At 35.3% G+C, this 18,042-nt stretch overlaps 4 protein-coding genes across 4 annotated transcripts; 2 read left to right on the top strand and 2 right to left on the bottom strand.

Moving 5' to 3' along the window:
- Positions 1-559: 559 nt before the first annotated feature.
- MONOS_16942 (uncharacterized protein) lies at positions 560-973 on the bottom strand (the record flags this gene model as incomplete). Its single annotated transcript, XM_067869818.1, has 4 exons — positions 560-565; positions 610-698; positions 755-862; positions 925-973. The coding sequence occupies 4 exons, from the start codon at positions 971-973 to the stop codon at positions 560-562; spliced, it is 252 nt and encodes an 83-aa protein (XP_067735017.1).
- A 1,303-nt stretch (positions 974-2,276) lies between these two features.
- Positions 2,277-2,675, bottom strand: MONOS_13104 (uncharacterized protein; the record flags this gene model as incomplete). The annotated part of the gene is made up of 1 exon (XM_067865786.1): positions 2,277-2,675. The coding sequence occupies one exon, from the start codon at positions 2,673-2,675 to the stop codon at positions 2,277-2,279; it is 399 nt and encodes a 132-aa protein (XP_067735016.1).
- A 477-nt stretch (positions 2,676-3,152) lies between these two features.
- MONOS_13105 (uncharacterized protein) lies at positions 3,153-9,996 on the top strand (the record flags this gene model as incomplete). Its single annotated transcript, XM_067865787.1, has 2 exons — positions 3,153-3,155; positions 3,517-9,996. The coding sequence occupies 2 exons, from the start codon at positions 3,153-3,155 to the stop codon at positions 9,994-9,996; spliced, it is 6,483 nt and encodes a 2,160-aa protein (XP_067735015.1).
- A 5,175-nt stretch (positions 9,997-15,171) lies between these two features.
- Positions 15,172-17,977, top strand: MONOS_9672 (putative myb transcription factor). Its single transcript, XM_067880193.1, has one exon. The coding sequence runs from the start codon at positions 15,204-15,206 to the stop codon at positions 17,640-17,642; it is 2,439 nt and encodes an 812-aa protein (XP_067735014.1). The 5' UTR covers positions 15,172-15,203; the 3' UTR covers positions 17,643-17,977.
- The last annotated feature ends 65 nt before the right edge of the window (positions 17,978-18,042 follow it).

Genomic DNA, 18,042 nt, shown 5'->3' with positions numbered 1-18,042 from the left:
TGAATCGCACATTCCTTGTTCTTCAATAATTTCTGATATATGCTGGAAGTACTTCTTGAGCTTTAAATGATTTTCAAATGATTGCAAATGATGATAAAAGGCTAGCAGTTTCTTAATAAATGTGACAAGTGAAAGATTAACTGTTTCTTCTGTCTCTGAAAATAGAGATAATATTTCAATTGCAAAAGTGACACATCCACTTTCATAAAGAATCTCAAATGAATTTGGGGAGCTCATGACGAAACAATTAGTTATAATTTCAATAATGCCGATTTTCAGATTTCCGCTATTTGTGTTGTCTTTTGCAAGTTCAGGAAGAAGGTGAAAAAGTTCTTTTTGTTTCAAAATTTCCGTTTTATCATTTAAAGAATTTGATAATCCGTTGAGAAGCCATATCCATTCGCTTTTGACCCAATTCAGGTGCCTATAACTTGAATTAACATTTGGAAATTGCAATTGACTGTTGTTATATGCATCATTTTGCGAAAGTCTGATAAGCTCTTGCGATATTATTTCGACAATTCCAATTTTCGATATGTTTGAATAAAAGCAATCCCATTTACATCTGCATAACTCATAATACGCATAACAAGCCATCACAAATGAAACATCAGTAAGGTATGGACGCTTTTTTTGCAGTGTGATTAAATTGAACAATTGATCCTTCAATTGTGTCGCTTCGAAAAACGCGCTATTATCTAAATTGTTAGAAGTGTTGAAATGTTTTCGTTGAATAACAATAAAATAAACAAACTTACAATACTGATTTGTCCAAGTGCAACAAGTGCAATTTCAATTCTTTTGCGTTCTTCTTCCGTTTTGCCAGAGAGATTAATTTCTGTTATCAGCAATGGAACTGTTGCTGACAGCAATGAAGTATTTAAAAAAGACCACGGAGCTGAAAGGAGATAATAAGCTTCACACATAAAAGTTGGATTGAAATTCTTAATATTCTTAACTTCCAATGAAGCATTATTTTGAGTATCTGAGATTAGATAATCTTCTAATGTATGTTTAAGGACTGAATCATCAAAATCACAGATGTACCCGAACGAAAATATAAATTGCATTCCAACAGATATTAAAAAGCATGAAATGTCATTTGCTCTCTGAAAATTTTCTTGCAAAAACGATGAAATCATGTTAAAAGATGATAAATCAAAATTTTGATGAAGTTGCTCTTTACTCATTAAAGATACTTTTCTAACAGTTTCATTTAACAATGTTTGCTGACTGACCGATTCAGAATTTTCAAGTTCTCCAAAGCATTCTAAAAGTTAAAAAAAAAAAGAAGATATTGATATTTTTAAAAAGAAAGAATTAATACTCAAAAAATCTTTGCACAATGAAAATGAAAATGATTTTTGATTACACTCAACCTCCATAAATTTCAAACTCGAAAATATTCTAATTAATTTTCTGATAAAATCAACCAAAATGAAACTCAAATTATTATTAAGTTTTTTTTAATGGTTAAAATATCCACTTATAAAATGCATAAATAAACTTTATATTGTATTGGATATTTCTGATTTTTACTATACAAATTTCAAATATATGCAGAAAGAATTTTATCACAACTGTTCAATATCAATGAAAAGTGTAAAATTAACAAATATTGCATAAAAAGGACGTATTTGACACAAATGTTGAAAAAATCTTCGTTCATTGTCTTACACAAAAATTTAATAATAATTACTTGGTACAAAATTTTATGTTTGATGAATTTTGTACCACACAGTTCATTCTAAAATGTTTCTCAACTTTTTTGTATTTACATATTTTATTTTGCAAGAGAATGTCAGAATTGAAGTTATTCGAAGCAGAAAATTTTTGGAACAAATCATTGAATTTTTCAAAAATGCAAGAATTCTTATAAATTTCTAAAACTAAAATTTTAAATAGTATGGGCGCTGGAATTTTTCATTTCTCCATTTTTCCTGCATCCACATCCATATCGATACACATCTCCACATGAGAGCTAAGGTAAATATTGTTGTATTATTGTTACTTGTTGTCAATTGCTGTAATGACGAAGGCATCGCAAAAAGGCCATATCATCAAAAATGGAACAAAGAAATGCAGGAAGGCAAGATCAACATTGAAAATGGAAAAAGAGAATATAACAATTATTTTGGCAACAATGCAGCAACAAATGAAAATACAGTTGGCAATTACATTTACAGCATTCAAACAAGTCTAAAAATCATCAACTCCTCCTTGTGTGTGACCCATCTCAACATCATCCCTCTCAGCGGTTGTCCACTCCTCACTTCTCAGCAACATTCAGCTGCCACCATCTGTTCCTCCACTTGCCAAGTCAACCCAGCAACAAAATCTCCACTTTTCCTCTCTGCCCATGCCTCCCTCGCCCTCACAAACTTCTCCCTCATCACCCACCAACCTGCTATCCTCTCCTTCCCCCTCTTCTCCACCCCAAACAATCTCCTCTCAGATCCCCACTCCCCGATCCCTGCCACCTTCTCCATCTCCCACTCCTCTTTCTCCTCCTTCATCTCCCTCACCCAGCCTTTCCTTTTTTCTCCTTCTTCCCTCTCTTCCCCATCCCCTTCTCCATCTCCTTCCCTTTCCTCTTCTCCTTCATCATCCTCATCCTCATCCTCATCCTCTTCTTTTTCTTCTCCTTCTTCTTCCCTTTCTCCTTCCCCTTCCATTTCCTCTTTCTCTTCCCCTTCCCCTCTCCATATCCATCACCAATCCCATCCCCACCTCCAAATCCACCTCAATCTCCATCTCTCAAACACCCTCTTCTCCAACATCTCCTCTCCCCAATCCCATCCATCTCTTCCATCCCTTCCCTCACACTCACTCAATTCATTCATCTCAACCGCCTCTTCCTCTTCTTCCACTTCCTCTTCCACCAACTCCAACACCAATTCAATTCCCTCATTCTCTCTTCACTCATCCCTCTCCATCCACTCAACCATCTTCCTCCACACCCACAACCCCATCGATGGTGCCATTCTCCCTTCCCTTAACAGCCCATCCACTTCTCTCTCTGCCTTCAATGCCTCTTTTCTTCACCAAACTCGATCTTCTTCAAATGCTGCTGTAAAATACAACGGATCTGAAACTCAAAAAAAGGAATTAAGTCGTTTGCCCTTTACTGATTTGAATAGCTATCTCTTCGAATGGTGTGAATGGAATGATTCAAATAGTGGGTCAAGTAACGGCGGTGCTCTTTATGTTGTTTGCACGAACGCAAATCTCACAATCACTTCTTGTTCGTTCAACAATTGTTCAAGTTATTGGAATGGTGGAGCGTTATATTGCGATAATTTGTCAAAAGTCAATTTCGTAAAATCTAATTTCACAAGCTGTTCGGCTGCTTCTGGAGGAGCTGGTTATGTCGGCTGGCCACAATCAAATTCTATTTATTCATTCTCAGAAAACAGAGTCGAAAATTGCATAATAACAAATTGGTGCGGAACTGGTTGGTATTTTGCAATCGATAATTTTCCAACAACTATTCAATTTCTGTTTTCCAAATGCAAGTGCATCTCAAATTCTGGTGGTGTTTCTGCTGGTTCATTGGCAATTGCAAATCCACCAAGTCAAACACCTATTCAGTTTTTGATTGATGATTGCCAATTTATTAATAACAAATTGACAAGTTCGTCAACTACCTATGGTGGAGCTGGCATTTATTTTCATTCAACTTATTCCTGGATGAATGGAATTAAATTCATCTCGTTCTGTTTTTTCGATGGAAATACAGCTACAAACGGCAGAGGGAATGATGTGTTCTTCAATGGAAGCAATATCGCTCAATCTCCATTTGAAAATTGTGGATCAACAACCCCATCAAAAAGGGTATGGAATGCAGAAACAGCTGATAACTCTGTATTCAACAGCTGGCTTCCGATCATCAACCAGAACAAAATCGTTGCAAATGGTGGAAGTGATGCTGATGCCTGTGGCAAAACACAGCAAAGTCCATGCGCCACTGTGGAGTATGCCCTCGGGTGCGTTGCTCCCTTCAGCGATGCCTCCCTCTCTCTTCTCATCTCCACTTTCACTCCCACAAAGACTCTCACATTTCGTGCACCAAATACAAAAATCACTGGAAATGGTACAGATGCCACTTTCATAGCCTCCAGTGGCATTCCCCAACCATCAAACTCACATTCACAGTCATCACAATCAACATCATCAACATCAACATCTTCTTCACCAGATCCATCTGCCTCGTCTGCCCTCTTCCAACAGACCCAGGGCTCCCTCACAGTCTCTGCCCTCGCCATCGCTCACAACTCCACAAACACCATCACCCCCATCCTCTTCCACCTCTCCCAAAACTCCCCTTCCCTCAACCTCAACACAACCACCATCACCGGAACAACCTCCATAACAATAGAAACACCTCTCTTCTTCCTCACTGCTGGCTCCCTCGCCCTCAACCACACAGCAATCACTTGTCTCGCCCTCAACAGCCAGAGCATCTTCCACCTCACCTCCCTTACCGCTCCCCTCACCCTCAACTCCTCCAACATCACCGATATCACCTCCACAGCCACTCCAGCCAGCTGTGTCCTCTCCTCTGCCACCTCCCCTGCCCTCTCCCTCTCCCTCGCCAACTGCACCATCACCAACATCAACTCAGAACAGTTCAGCCAACAGACTGCCACCAATGGCGGGTGCATCTCACTCGCCTCATCCACCTCTACCAACACATTTTCGGTGAGTGATTCCACCTTCTCCATCTGCTGCGTGAATGAAGATGCCAGCGATGGAGGAAAAGGAGGAGGAATATATTTGGATTGCAGTCTGAATGAAGTCGGATTTCAACTTTCATCGATATCATTTTCTGGGTGCAGGGCAACTGTTGGGAAGAACATGTTTGTAAAGAGTGGGAATCTGGTGAACACTGTGAATACAGAGCGTTTTGCATTTGATTGCACAGATTACAAGGAGGATGGGAATGCATTTGTTGGGGAAGATGGGAAATATGGGGAACTGGATCTTCGAGTGTTTCTTGTTTCTCTGAAGTGGGTGGAGGTGTCTGTGTCGACTGGTGGGCATGACACTTTGGGGTGTGGAGATGAAATATTCCCATGCCAAACGATGAAAAGTGGAATTGACCACATTGACAGAAGTGAGACAGAAGGAGAAAGGACAGTGAAAGTGAGGGATGAAGGGACAATTGAAGATGTTTATTCATTCACAGATGCACTTGTGATTGATGGATGTGTGATTGATGGAGATGAAACCAAACACAGACCTATTCATTTTAAAGGGACAATCAAAGGGAATTCTGAATTAACTTCATCTGTTATTTCATCAATTCAGCCACTCGGCTTGTTGTCTTTGAAGTTACAGATTCCAAGTCAATTTAAGCCAAATATGAATACGCTGATCTCATCGAGTGGAGATCTTGAGCTCGTAAACTGTTTATTTGATATCCAATCATCAACAACCATTCAATACTCGTTGATAACAACAACAAGTGGAAGTTGCACATTGAAAGGATGCAGTTTGGCAGATTGTTCATTTATCAAGTCTTCATTGGTGATGGCTTCTTCTGTTTTGTTTGAAAACAGCAACTTTTCAAATATTGTGAACACTGGAAGCGGTGAAGAAGGAGGTGTTGCAAGAGTGACATTAAAAAATGATGAAGATTTGATCATTAAATCAACAAATGTTTTATCTTGCTCACTTTCATCAGGCAATGGAAAAGGAGGATTCTTGCATTTGGATTGTCAAAATTGTTTGAATGAAAAACCATTTCTTTTTGATGTTGACCTCACTTTTGAAAATAACAAAGCAGCCATTGGAAAGAACATGTTCATTAAGGGAAAATATTTCAATACGTCTGTGACAAATGACTCATTCAAGTTTGATTATTCCTCAATGAAAGACGAAAAGAATTTGTTTGTTGGAAGTGACAACTTTCATTCAAACAAAGATTTATTCATGTTCCTCGTTCCATACAGCTCCATTGAAATATTTATCTCATCGAATGGATTTGATGTGGCGCGTTGTGGAAGTGAAGAAGAGCCATGCTTCACAATGTGGAAAGGGATGGAAAACATGAAAGAGGGAGATAATTTGAAAACAATTCAGATTGAAGGATCAACATTTATTCGAGATTCATATGATGTGTCCAATTATCAGATCAAAAAGGATGTGAAGATGGGAGAGGAAGATACAAAAGCAACATTGAATTTTGAAAAGACAATTGGAAGTCAACTGGAATATTTCATGGAAAATGATATTCATCTTGAATTATCAAACATCCAGCTCCAACTAACATCTGGATTTGACAACTCAGCAAAAACGATTATTTCAAACAAAAATGGAGAATTGGTGATAACTGGATGTGCATTCCATTCAGAAGCAGGAGTGAACAATGGATTTGATTGTGTCTTTGTGGATGTGATTGGAGGAAGTGTGGAAGTGAATGATTTGTCGATTGAAGCATGCAATGTTGGAAACAGTATTTTTGTTGTTCATGATGCTGTAGTTTCTTGCAACTTGATGAATATTCGTGTGGAATCATTAAATGAAAGCAGAGGATGTCTTTTGTCAATCAAAGGACCAAATTCAACAGCAAAGATATATGAAGTGAGCGAGGAAATGAGTCTCAAAATTGACAATTCATCGTTTTCAGGAGTGAAGAGGAGCGACAATGGAGCGAGCCTTTTGGAGTCAAAGAGTGAGAAAAAGATCGATTTGGTTGTGAATGAGAGCAACATCACAGAAGATAAGGCAGAATATAGTGAAAAAGGAGGGGCAATATTCTTCACGTTGGGTGCATCTGGATCAATGAAGATGATTGACTCAACAATCAGCCATTGCAGCTGCAGCGACTCCACAGGGAAAGGAGGAGGAGTGTATCTGGTGACAAAAGAACGAGGGGAATTGAATTTTTCATTTGTGGGAATGAAGTTCAGTGCAAACACAGCAAGAGTGGGAAATGATATTTTCATTGAATGTTATAACATCACATCGCAAATCAACGAAAGGCAATTTCAGTTTGATCTTCGAGAAGGCAACTACAATCGTAGTAATGCAATATTTGGAAGAGATGACTGTGATTATACAAGTGACGCTGATCTGATAGGATTTGTGACAATCCATCAGAGTGACACAATCATCGTGAACAGCTTGAATGGATCGGATGATAGGCAATGTGGAACGAACATTCTACCTTGTTACTCAATTAATCATGGAATGACTCATCTGACTTCAGAGCTGATTAGTCAAATACTCGTGATAGAAGGGAGTTTAATTGAGGAAGAGATAAATCTGAAGGAAATGAGTTTGAGTTCAAAGAGCAGAGGTTTATGTGAAGTTGAAGTGAAATCAGGAATTGAAAAGACAAGAAATGCATTGGTGATAACAACTGGAACGGTCTCATTGTTGAGAGTGAACTTTGTATTTGATTCGAATTTCGCTTCCACACATGAATCATTAATATCACCAGAAGGAGGGATTATTGAAGTGATGAATTGCTCGTTCACTACAAAGCAATCAACGGAAGGAGTTAACGCAGAATTTGCAAACGTTCCATTTCATATTTTTGATATGGAAAAAGGAGAATTACAACTTGATGGAAGCGAAATATCAAATCTCATTCTTCATGAATCTGTATTATATCTTTCATCACCACTTCAATCAGTCATTGATTCATTAACGATTTGCAATTCAACAATAGAAACATCTCTGTTAGATATTAATGAATGCGGGCAATTAACAATAAAGGATTTCAATACAGAAAACATCTCGGTTGAAGGAAATGATGAATCGTTGATATCGTGCCTGTCAATGAAAAAGACAATTCAGTTGACAAATTGCACAATGGAGAGAACAAGTTCAAAGACCACAAAAGGCAAATTGATGAAATTGGAGAATTGTTTGGATGTGAAAATGGACAGTTGCGTTTTTGATGGAAGTTCAAAGGAAAGAAATGTGCAATATTTGAATAGAGAAGAAGAGATGTGCAGATGGGAAGGATCTGTTGTGGATGTTGTGAAGAGTTCTGTTTTGATGAAAGATACAACAATCTCGAATTCACCAGATGGTGGAATAGCAATGAGTGGAGGGGAAATGACTGTTAATGATGGAAGATTTGAAAACAATAATCCATCAATTGAAGGATACACATCACTGAGAAGAAATATCATCTGTTCAGATTTTGGAACATTGAATGTGATGAGTCTGAAAGGAGGAGATGGATTGGAGAGAAATACTTCACTTTGGATGTTGAATGATGGATGCAGTTTTGAAGGGATTTTTTCAGAAAGGGATTCATCATTCTTCATTCCTGTGCTGGAGAGTGTGGAAGCAAAAGAAGAGACAGATAGAATGAAGCTGACATTCAAAGGGATGCTTCTTATTCCATGCAATCTGTCATTCTCAATTGTGAAGAGAAAAGGAGAAGAAAAGGAGATTGAAAAGCATGATTTTGATTCAAATGGATTTTTGTCAGAGAGAGAAATTGAAGGGAGTGTTACAAAAGATCTCATCAGCAGTTGTGGAAATGAAATTGAGGTGAGTGTGCATGTTTTATTTGGGAATGCAGAATCTCCTTCATCAGCAAATTCATTCATTCTGAAGAATGCAAGTGATCCCAAATTAAAAGGAGATGAGAGAATATCAGAGGGAGGAAATCAAGCACGTTTGCTATGGATTGTGATTGCCATTGTTTTAATTGTGCTATTGATTGTTCTGATCATTGCAGTTGCTTTTATTGTTCGCTGGAAAAAGCAAAAGAGAAGATCAGAAGAATTGGAAGAGATTGTGAATGACACAGTGAAAAAGGATCCGAAGGCATTTGAGATGGTTACGATGGAGATGTCACCTGAAGAGCAGTGGAGGAGAGCAGAGAGAGAGGCTGAGAAGAAGAATGAAGAGAGGATAAAGAAGAGAGTGTATGAGAAAAGTTTGGGGCACTCGGAGTCGTCAGAGCACCTTCTGTCTGAGAGTGACTCCACTGAATACATCTTGGGGAGAGATTCAGACAAGATCCCTGATTGGGCATTGGAGAAGGTGGAAGAGGAAGAAGAAGAAGAGACAAGAAAGAGAACTCCATCACCATCCATTTCATCCACTTCAACAACAGACACTTCAGACACTGAATCCACATTTGTTCGAGGAGAGGATCTGTGTCCAACCACCTCATCGATGTCAAACCTTGTGGATGCAATGGCGTGCTCTTCACCACATGAGAAGCTGATTGTGGATCTGAGAGATTCGCTGTTCATGTTATTACATGGAAGCAACAAGACAAAGGAGATGCCGATTGGCTCCTTGAAGGAAAGGGAGCAAACAGCTGCTCAGATCCTGTTCTGGGTGGCTAATCTCGCTCTCCACTCCTTTGATGAAATGGAAAATCCACTTCAGTCACTAGCCAATCTGAGTCCGCACATTGTTCTATTCTCAGAACACATGGTGATCTGCATTGTGATGCATTCTGACTTTTTGTCAGATGATGATTCCGATTCATCCTCAATCTCATCGTCAACTATTGCCACATCTGCCAGTGATGATGATGATGATGACTCTCTGCCCTCATCTGCGTTTGAGGATGAAGATAGTTTCAAAAAAGAGTGCCTGAGGTGGAAGGCGCCCGAGCTGCAGATGAACAAGAAGATGGGAGCAACAAAGGAGTCAGTGGCATTCTCGATTGGGATGATGCTGTGGGAGTGCCTGACACTGGAGATACCGTTTGGAGAATATCCAGCAGAGGTGGCAGGGGAGAAGATTGGGATGTTTGAGATGCCGAGCATGGCTGGTGCAGAGGGGTCTTCGCTTTGGAGTGTTGTGAAAGGGTGTGTGGAGCAGGAGGCTTCGAGGAGGATGACACTTGTGGAAGTGAAGCGGGAGCTGATTTCGCACTTCCCGAAGGATGCATTGGTGATGACGATGTCAGATGCAGTGGAGGTGGTGGAAACACGAAGAGAAGAGGGGGATGAAGGGGATGAGATGGATGAGAAGGAAGGCAAGAAAGGGAAGGAAGGGGAATGCAATTGAGAAAAAAATGAGATGAAAGGGGAAATGAACAAAACAAAGAGAAAAAGATGTGAGAATGGTGAATGAGAACACACTGAGATGAAAGGTGCGTTTGCGGATCCTGCTTTATGAAGGAATGAATTTGAAAGATATGAAAATGAAAGAGATATTTTCGTTGATTGCTTTTGCTTTCACATTGTATTTTGTTTTTTGTTTATTTGAAGTTTATTCAGAATTTAGTGATTTTTGAGTGTTTATATATTTATTTTTTGTGTGTTTGATTTGTTGAGAATTTCACATCTTATTTTGTTTGAAAAGTGCTTCAATGAGGGTTGAAGTGCGTGTGATAAATAGTCTTTTTTTGAACAGGCATATATCTTGCGTATATGTTTGAGTTTCTAAATCTTTATTTTTTGTTGATTACTTCCGGCATATTTCTTCTTCTTCTTCTTTGTTATATTTATATTTATATTCATACAACAACGTTTTTCGAATGAGTTCATGGGCATACAGCTGCAGGCATGCTTTCAATTGAAGCATTGGCAGCATATGGCTTGGAAAGGAGAAAAGAATGCTCAGCAACTTTGTTTTGGTTGAGACTGATTTTTCATTCGCATTTATTATTGAGGAGGTTAATTTCTTGTTTTTGTTTTTGTTTTCGTTTTCGTTTTCGTTTCACACATGGACGAGTTTGTGTTGCACTGTTTGTCAAAGCACAATTTGACGATGGTGTGATATTGGCTGCTGTCCTGAGATTTTTTGTCATTGCATTGTTTTGAGTGACTGTTTTTCTTTGAACATTTTCTTGTAATTTCTGATGTTTTTGTTTGAAGTCAATTCTTATCACCTTGAATATGTGTTCATCGATTTGTGAGTTTGGAGGGGAAGGAGATTGAGAAAGGTGTTTGTTTCCTCTTTTCTTTCCCTTTCAAGGCTCACAGATTTATGATGGAGATTGAAAAGGAAATAGTTGGTTGAGGTTCTGAAATACAAATGCCTCTTATCTGAAAAGTTAGATGTTATTATCAGTTGATTTTTGTTGTCCTTTTTAAATCATATCAAAATGTTTTATCAATGAAAAGTGTTATATGTTATTCGAAACAAATTTATTGAGAAGTGGTACTTAATAATTAAAAAAATTTTTTTGGAAAGATCTCGTTGGCATTTCTCTTTGATTTTGAATCTTTTTTTCACTTTGACAATTTGGTTTTTGGCAGCTGGGTAAGGCTGAACATAAGTTCGAACTTAGCATAACATAAGAAAAAAATGGTTGATAAGATATTACTTGCAAAGGTGAATTTTTTTTTATATTTCTTTTTTATTTCAAAATGATCAACAATTTTTTTTTTTTTTTTTTTTTTTTTGAGCTTTCTGATAAATGAAGGGCTGCATCTTGGCGAACAGTCAAAACCGGATAAATTTGAAAAGAATATGATCAACACCCTTCAAAAGCCCATAATTCTAAGTACGATTATTTTTCAACTTTTTTTATTTCTTTTCGATCGAATATTTCATCAGTTGAAAAAGGCAAATAAACCATTAATTATTCAAATTTGGTTAACTTATTATTCGAAATTGGTCAACTAATTATTCAAAATTAATAAACTAATTATTCTATTTTGGTAAACTAATTATTCGAAGTTATTTAATTTATTACAAAATTGTTAAACTTATTATTCGAAATTGGTAAACTTCTTATTCAAAATTAATAAAATTGAGTATTTTTTGAAAAAAAATTTTTTTTGTGTTAAGCCTTCCATTGATTGAGTGTCGAAAAGTGATTAAAATATCATATTCAGTCAATGTTCAAAATATTGATGAGAAATTGAACCTCTAATTTTATTATTTGTGAATTAACATGAAAATTTCCGATTTTTCAGAAAAAAATCATCATCATGGAAATCGGATTATCTTTGAATTATTTTGCCTCACATTGTCAGATTTCACATTTTGCAATAATGATATTATATTTTCATTTTATAATATTCGGAGGATGGATAAAAACAAATGAAAAATTATGAAAGTGCTTATATCAATTTATTAAATTATGAAAAATTAATGTTTTCATGATCTTGTATTTATGCAAGTAATATTTTTATGAAAGAATAATGTGAAATCTGACAATGTGAGGCAAAATAATTCAAAGATAATCCGATTTCCATGATGATGATTTTTTTCTGAAAAATCGGAAATTTTCATGTTAATTCACAAATAATAAAATTAGAGGTTCAATTTCTCATCAATATTTTGAACATTGACTGAATATGATATTTTAATCACTTTTCGACACTCAATCAATGGAAGGCTTAACACAAAAAAAATTTTTTTTCAAAAAATACTCAATTTTATTAATTTTGAATAAGAAGTTTACCAATTTCGAATAATAAGTTTAACAATTTTGTAATAAATTAAATAACTTCGAATAATTAGTTTACCAAAATAGAATAATTAGTTTATTAATTTTGAATAATTAGTTGACCAATTTCGAATAATAAGTTAACCAAATTTGAATAATTAATGGTGTAATTTTTGGAAATATTATTGTGAGTGTCTTTTTCAAAGAATTATCAAATTTGTTTCATTCTTTGTGTTTGTTTGCATGTAATAATTATTTGTATCGAACAAAACAACACATTATTTTGTTCCCGTTTCACTAAAGATTCACAAACAAATCGACTATGCAAAATAAATAAATAAATAAATAAATAAATAAATAAATAAATAAATAAATAAATAAATAAATAAATAAATAAATAAATAAATAAATAAATAAATAAATAAATAAATAAATAAATAAATAAATAAATAAATAAATAAATAAATAAATAAATAAATAAATAATCAAGAAATTAAAAATAAAACAAAAAATGAAGTCAATTATTAAACAGAAAATTTAAATTTATTTGGGGAAAAATATGGACTTTCAAGCTTTTTTTGCTAAAAGAACAAATAAATTGTTTTACTCAAAACTTTATTTCGCTTTCTCAGATTTCAAAATAAATTTGATTTTCATATCCGTAAACAGGCATCGTTGAAATCAAAACATGAAGTTTTCCAACATTTCACAAATGTCAAAAAATGGACATATTTTTATAATATTTTTTGATCTTAAAAAGTCAACGAAAAGTGCATAATTTTTCAATGAGAATTTATGAAGTGGATTATTTTGCCCCATTTATATAAAAATTATTGAAATAAAATAAACGATTGCAAAAACTTCTAAAGTCTTCATAAAGCACTATGGAATTGATACGTTGATTGTGCTTTCATATTTATCATATTCAATTTTGTCAGTGACTGTAAATGAAGATCACTAACAAAATGTGATAAAAAAATGACTCAATCAACATTTCCAATTAACAAAAAAATTATTATTGGGAGCTTGATCATCAAAATTGTCAATTTGATTTTCAAAAAGTTTTTTTGAATGGGTTAATACCGATTCATAGATTATTTTTTTACATTATAGAAAACAAATGAAACGCATTCAATTTCAATTTTTGACATACGTGTGAATATTTTTGAAATCAAAATATTTTTCGGTGTATTGATTTATCAAAGGTTATTGACCATCTGTTAGAGATTTTGAATTCAAATGCTGAATTCATCACGACTGTTTTTAAAAACAAATGTGAAAGCTGAAAAAAAGACTAAGATCTTTAAAAAATGCTTGTTAACTATTCAGTGTTCATTTGCTGATGTTCTCGGAAATTTTTCAAACTATAATTTTTGATTGAAGAAATATGATTTCAAAAATAATCACCCAAATGTTAAAGGAACTCCTGTTGGAATATCAAAAATGAATAACAAAACAATATATTTTGAAATAGTTGCTGTCCAAATCATAAATCAGAAGAAAATTAATCATCGATAACATGTAATATATCAATTAATTTTTAAATTTTTTTTCTTGTGATCTTCTTTCACATATTTTGAAAAAACAAAACTTCCACTGATTAGCAAATCGCTTTATTTTTTTTATCAACTCAATTACTCCAAAAGATGCAGGAAGTTAAATTTAGTTTTTATTAACCTTTACTTTAGCGTTTTTGATAAAATATCAATTATTTCTGTTTGGAATTACATATTTTCAATTCAATTCACCAGAAACAGTCAAATTCGAAAAAAAATTGTTCAATTTCGAAATGAAAAAAAAATTTAGAAGTGAAATGAATGAATTTCATATAATATAATTTTTATAATTGTAATTTATTTATATCAGACTATTTCACATTATCATATTTCGCTCATTCTTGATAAAAAATTTTTTTCCAAATATGTTATTTGAAACTTGATGACGAAAGAAATAAATTTTCAAACAAAAAATATCGTTTTTCTGATTCTAGTCAAAGTGATTATTAATATTTTTGAAGCAAAAATATAACATGTCGATGAATAAAACAAACAACTTCAAAATACTGACATTTAATACTCAAAACTTTTCTTTCTATGTTTCTTTTTCAAAAACAGTTATCTTTCTTAAAAAAGCATAAACATCAACCTAATTATCATAACTTATCAAAATAATCTGTGAAAAATTTATTATCAAGATTAAAAAATAAAAGGTGTTTCATCGTCTCGTAGACAAATGACACATTCTATATTTGAAGGACATGCAATTTCAGGGAATAATCTTCAAAAATTATTATTGGGATCCTTAACATATTAATTAAATAAAACAAAAAATTTAAAAACAAAAAATTTAAAAACAAAAATCATTAAATTGAACGCAAGAATAGAATCTCAGGCGATTCAATTCTTAAACGACGATTTGCTTTTCGCAAATCTATCTTCAACACTGTACGTTCTAAAATTCAATTGATATGTTTCTTCAGATATATGTTTTGGATAACAAAAATATCACATATCTTTTATTCGCGTTCATTCCAACAAGCTCGAGGAACTTTCCAAAACATTTGAATATTGCGTTGTTCAAGAACAAAACTACACAATCTTGTGCGAAAATAATAAGTGAAAAATGTTTTGAAAAAATGAATATAAATTATGATGAAGAAGGCAATAATTTTAACTCAGAAATATCGTACATAAGCTTTTAAAAAGTTATTGAGTATAAAAAGTTCATTGTTTAAATACAAACAAGCTCCATGAAATATTTATCAAAAATTTTCTAAAAATATCAAAAAACCACTTAATATGGTTTGATCATGTTGATCAAAATAAAATCCTATCTTGACTAACCATTTTTTGTCAGAATTTTTACTGAAAGAATGGAAGCGAATAATACGCAAACATATGGGCAACAACAGCAAGCATATCAATACCCAGTATATGATGGTTCAGAAGGAATGATGCAGCCAGCTTTTCAGTCAGAGCCAATTATGAGCCCAATAGATTTTTCTTTAAGAACCAATATTGAATACCAACAAGTTTTGCAAGCCCAGCTCGAGAAGATACGAGCGAGGCTAATTGAATTACAAGATAATATGAACAAATTGCACGAATTAGATCACAGGTTGTCTCATCAACAAGCACGGAAAGTATCCATTGAGAGGAAAAGAAGTTTAAGCATGTTTGTTGATACAGACGGTGACAAACCTCCTGATAATCCAGATACAATAGCTAAGGCTAAATTGAAGGATAAAATGCCACTAGTATTTAAAGTTCGAAAGTGGACAGAACAAGAATCAAAAGCTTTGGCAATCGGAATCAAACATCAAAATCAAAAACATTTATTTGAGCAAGCTCGAAAGAGATACGAAGAAAGTGCCAAGACAAAAGAAGACGAAGAGATTCTGAGAAAAGCACAAGAAGCAATTAATATTATTGATCCAAGACAACTTGAAGCAAGTGTTGAAAATATCGATTGGTACGAATTGGCAAGCATGCACGTAGTTGGTCGTACACCACATGAATGCCAAATTAGATGGATGAATGTTGATGCTCCGTGGATTGATAAATCACCTTGGACAAAAGAAGAAGAAAGAAAATTACGGTTTTTGGCAATTCAACATCGTGGTCATAATTGGCAATATATTTCTCAGCAAATGGGACAGGAGCTCGGATCAAGGAGAACGCCAACTCAGTGCTTCGCCAAGTACCAAAGAACTCTAAACCCAACTCTTACAAAATCAAAATGGACAGAAGATGAAGATAGAATTTTGAACGAAGCAGTGAAACTTTACGGGCTAAAGAATTGGGGTCAAGTTGCAAATTGTCTTGATGGAAGAACAGGGCAACAATGTTTGCATAGATATCAAAAGACATTAGCACCTGATATCAAGAAAGGTAAATGGGATTGGGAAGAAGATAGAAGGCTTCAATTGGCCACTGCAATCTATGGCTCAGGAAAATGGGCATTGATCGCTCAACATGTTCCACGAAGAACTGACGTGCAATGCAGAGAGAGATATTGCAACTTGCTTGCTCCTGAAATTTCACATCAAGTGTGGACAGACGAAGAAGATCAGAAATTGCTTAGTATTATTGATCGTATCGGTGTTGGTCGTTGGACAGACGTGGCAAAGGAGATGGGCAATCGTACTGATAATCAGTGCTGGAGAAGGTGGAAGGTGCTGAGAAGAGAAGAAGTGGAAGAATATCGTTTGAGAATTATGGGATATAAGAGTCAGTTGCATCAAGTTTATGGAGAAGATAGCAAAGACATGGAGAATTATGCAGCTGCACAGCGTCAGCAAGAGCAGCAGCAAGTGATGCTTCAGGCACAGGCAGTAGCTCAATTGCAGATGATGGCAGAACAAATGGGCGTAACCGATCTGAGAGATCAGGAAGCCTATACAAAAGTTATCAATGCAATGATGACTGCTGGAGATACGTATGCAACAGCTGCTCAAATTCTTACAGGAACATATCATCCTCAGCCACAGCAGTATCCTCAAATGATGAATCCTCAACAGCAACCCCAGCAGCCTCAACAACAGCAGCAGCAGCAGCAACAACAACAACAACCTCCACAACCACAGCAAGCAGCTCAGCCAATGCAGCAACCACAGCAACAACCCCCAATGCCAGCTGAAGGAGGTAATGAAATGAAAATGGAAAAAAGCGAGGAAGGAGTTGATGTTATGAGCGGCGAAGGCTCTGCAGACTCATCGTCAGCATCTCAAGCAGCAAATGCTCAAAGACAAGGAAGTGGTGCAATGTCTATTAATCCTTTAGCATTAAGTGCAGGCGTTTCGACTGCAAGAGGCGGAATGACTGTGCAAATGGGAATGACGACAGGGCAGCCAGCGATGATGATGAGTGGTGGCACTCAGCCAGCTTCAGGAGCAGCACAGGGAGTGGCACCAGCTGGGCAGCCTATGCAGATGGGAATGACTGGAACTGTCCCCATTCAGCCTCAACAGGCAATGCCAATGCAGATCCCGATGCCTATGCCAATGGTGATGCACACTCCTATTCCACAGCCTGGGCCTCTTGCTCCTCCGTCTGCTTCAGCTCCTCAAGGAAGACCTCCTCACCATCACCAGGGCGGTGCAGGAACTTCGTCTGAAGAAGCAGCACCAAGAAAAAGAGGAAGGCCAAAGAGCAAATCTCTTGACTATTCGACATTAACAGGCACAACAAAAAGAACAAGAAGAGAGCCTTTGGATGAGCAGGGACAAGAACAAGATCAAGGCGAAGGACAGGATCAGGAACAGAATGCAATGGAGGATGATCAATCTCCTTTTGAAGGAATGGATGATTAGACTGTTCAAGGAAATTTCATCATACAAAAGAATAAAAAATTCTTTCTTTTTGGAAGAATGATTAATTTTTAAAAATAAAAAGAGAACTAAGAAGTGCATTTGATTCGGAATGTGCTTTCTTTCCTTATAATCAAAGTTGACAATCAAATTTCAATTGATTTAATTAACTTTCAGGTTTATGAATACTTTTCGTTTATATTGTATTATTAAATACAATTTATTTCATTTCAATCAGAACCTTTTTATTTTCATTTTTTGAAAGAATTATGAATAAAAGTAATCTTTTTGTTTCATAAATGCTTTTGATTATTTAAAAAGACTTTCCAAAAATTTTTCTTTAAAACTACAATTTAAAAAGAAATGATACTTTATCCAAATTTTTTAATTGAGAATACTTTCA

This window comes from Monocercomonoides exilis, assembly GCF_001643675.1.
Source record: "Monocercomonoides exilis strain PA203 chromosome Unknown scaffold3-2548433, whole genome shotgun sequence".
Taxonomy (NCBI): Eukaryota; Preaxostyla; order Oxymonadida; family Polymastigidae; genus Monocercomonoides; species Monocercomonoides exilis.
Note: the sequence above shows the minus strand (reverse complement) of the source record. Positions and strands in the feature narration are given on the sequence as shown.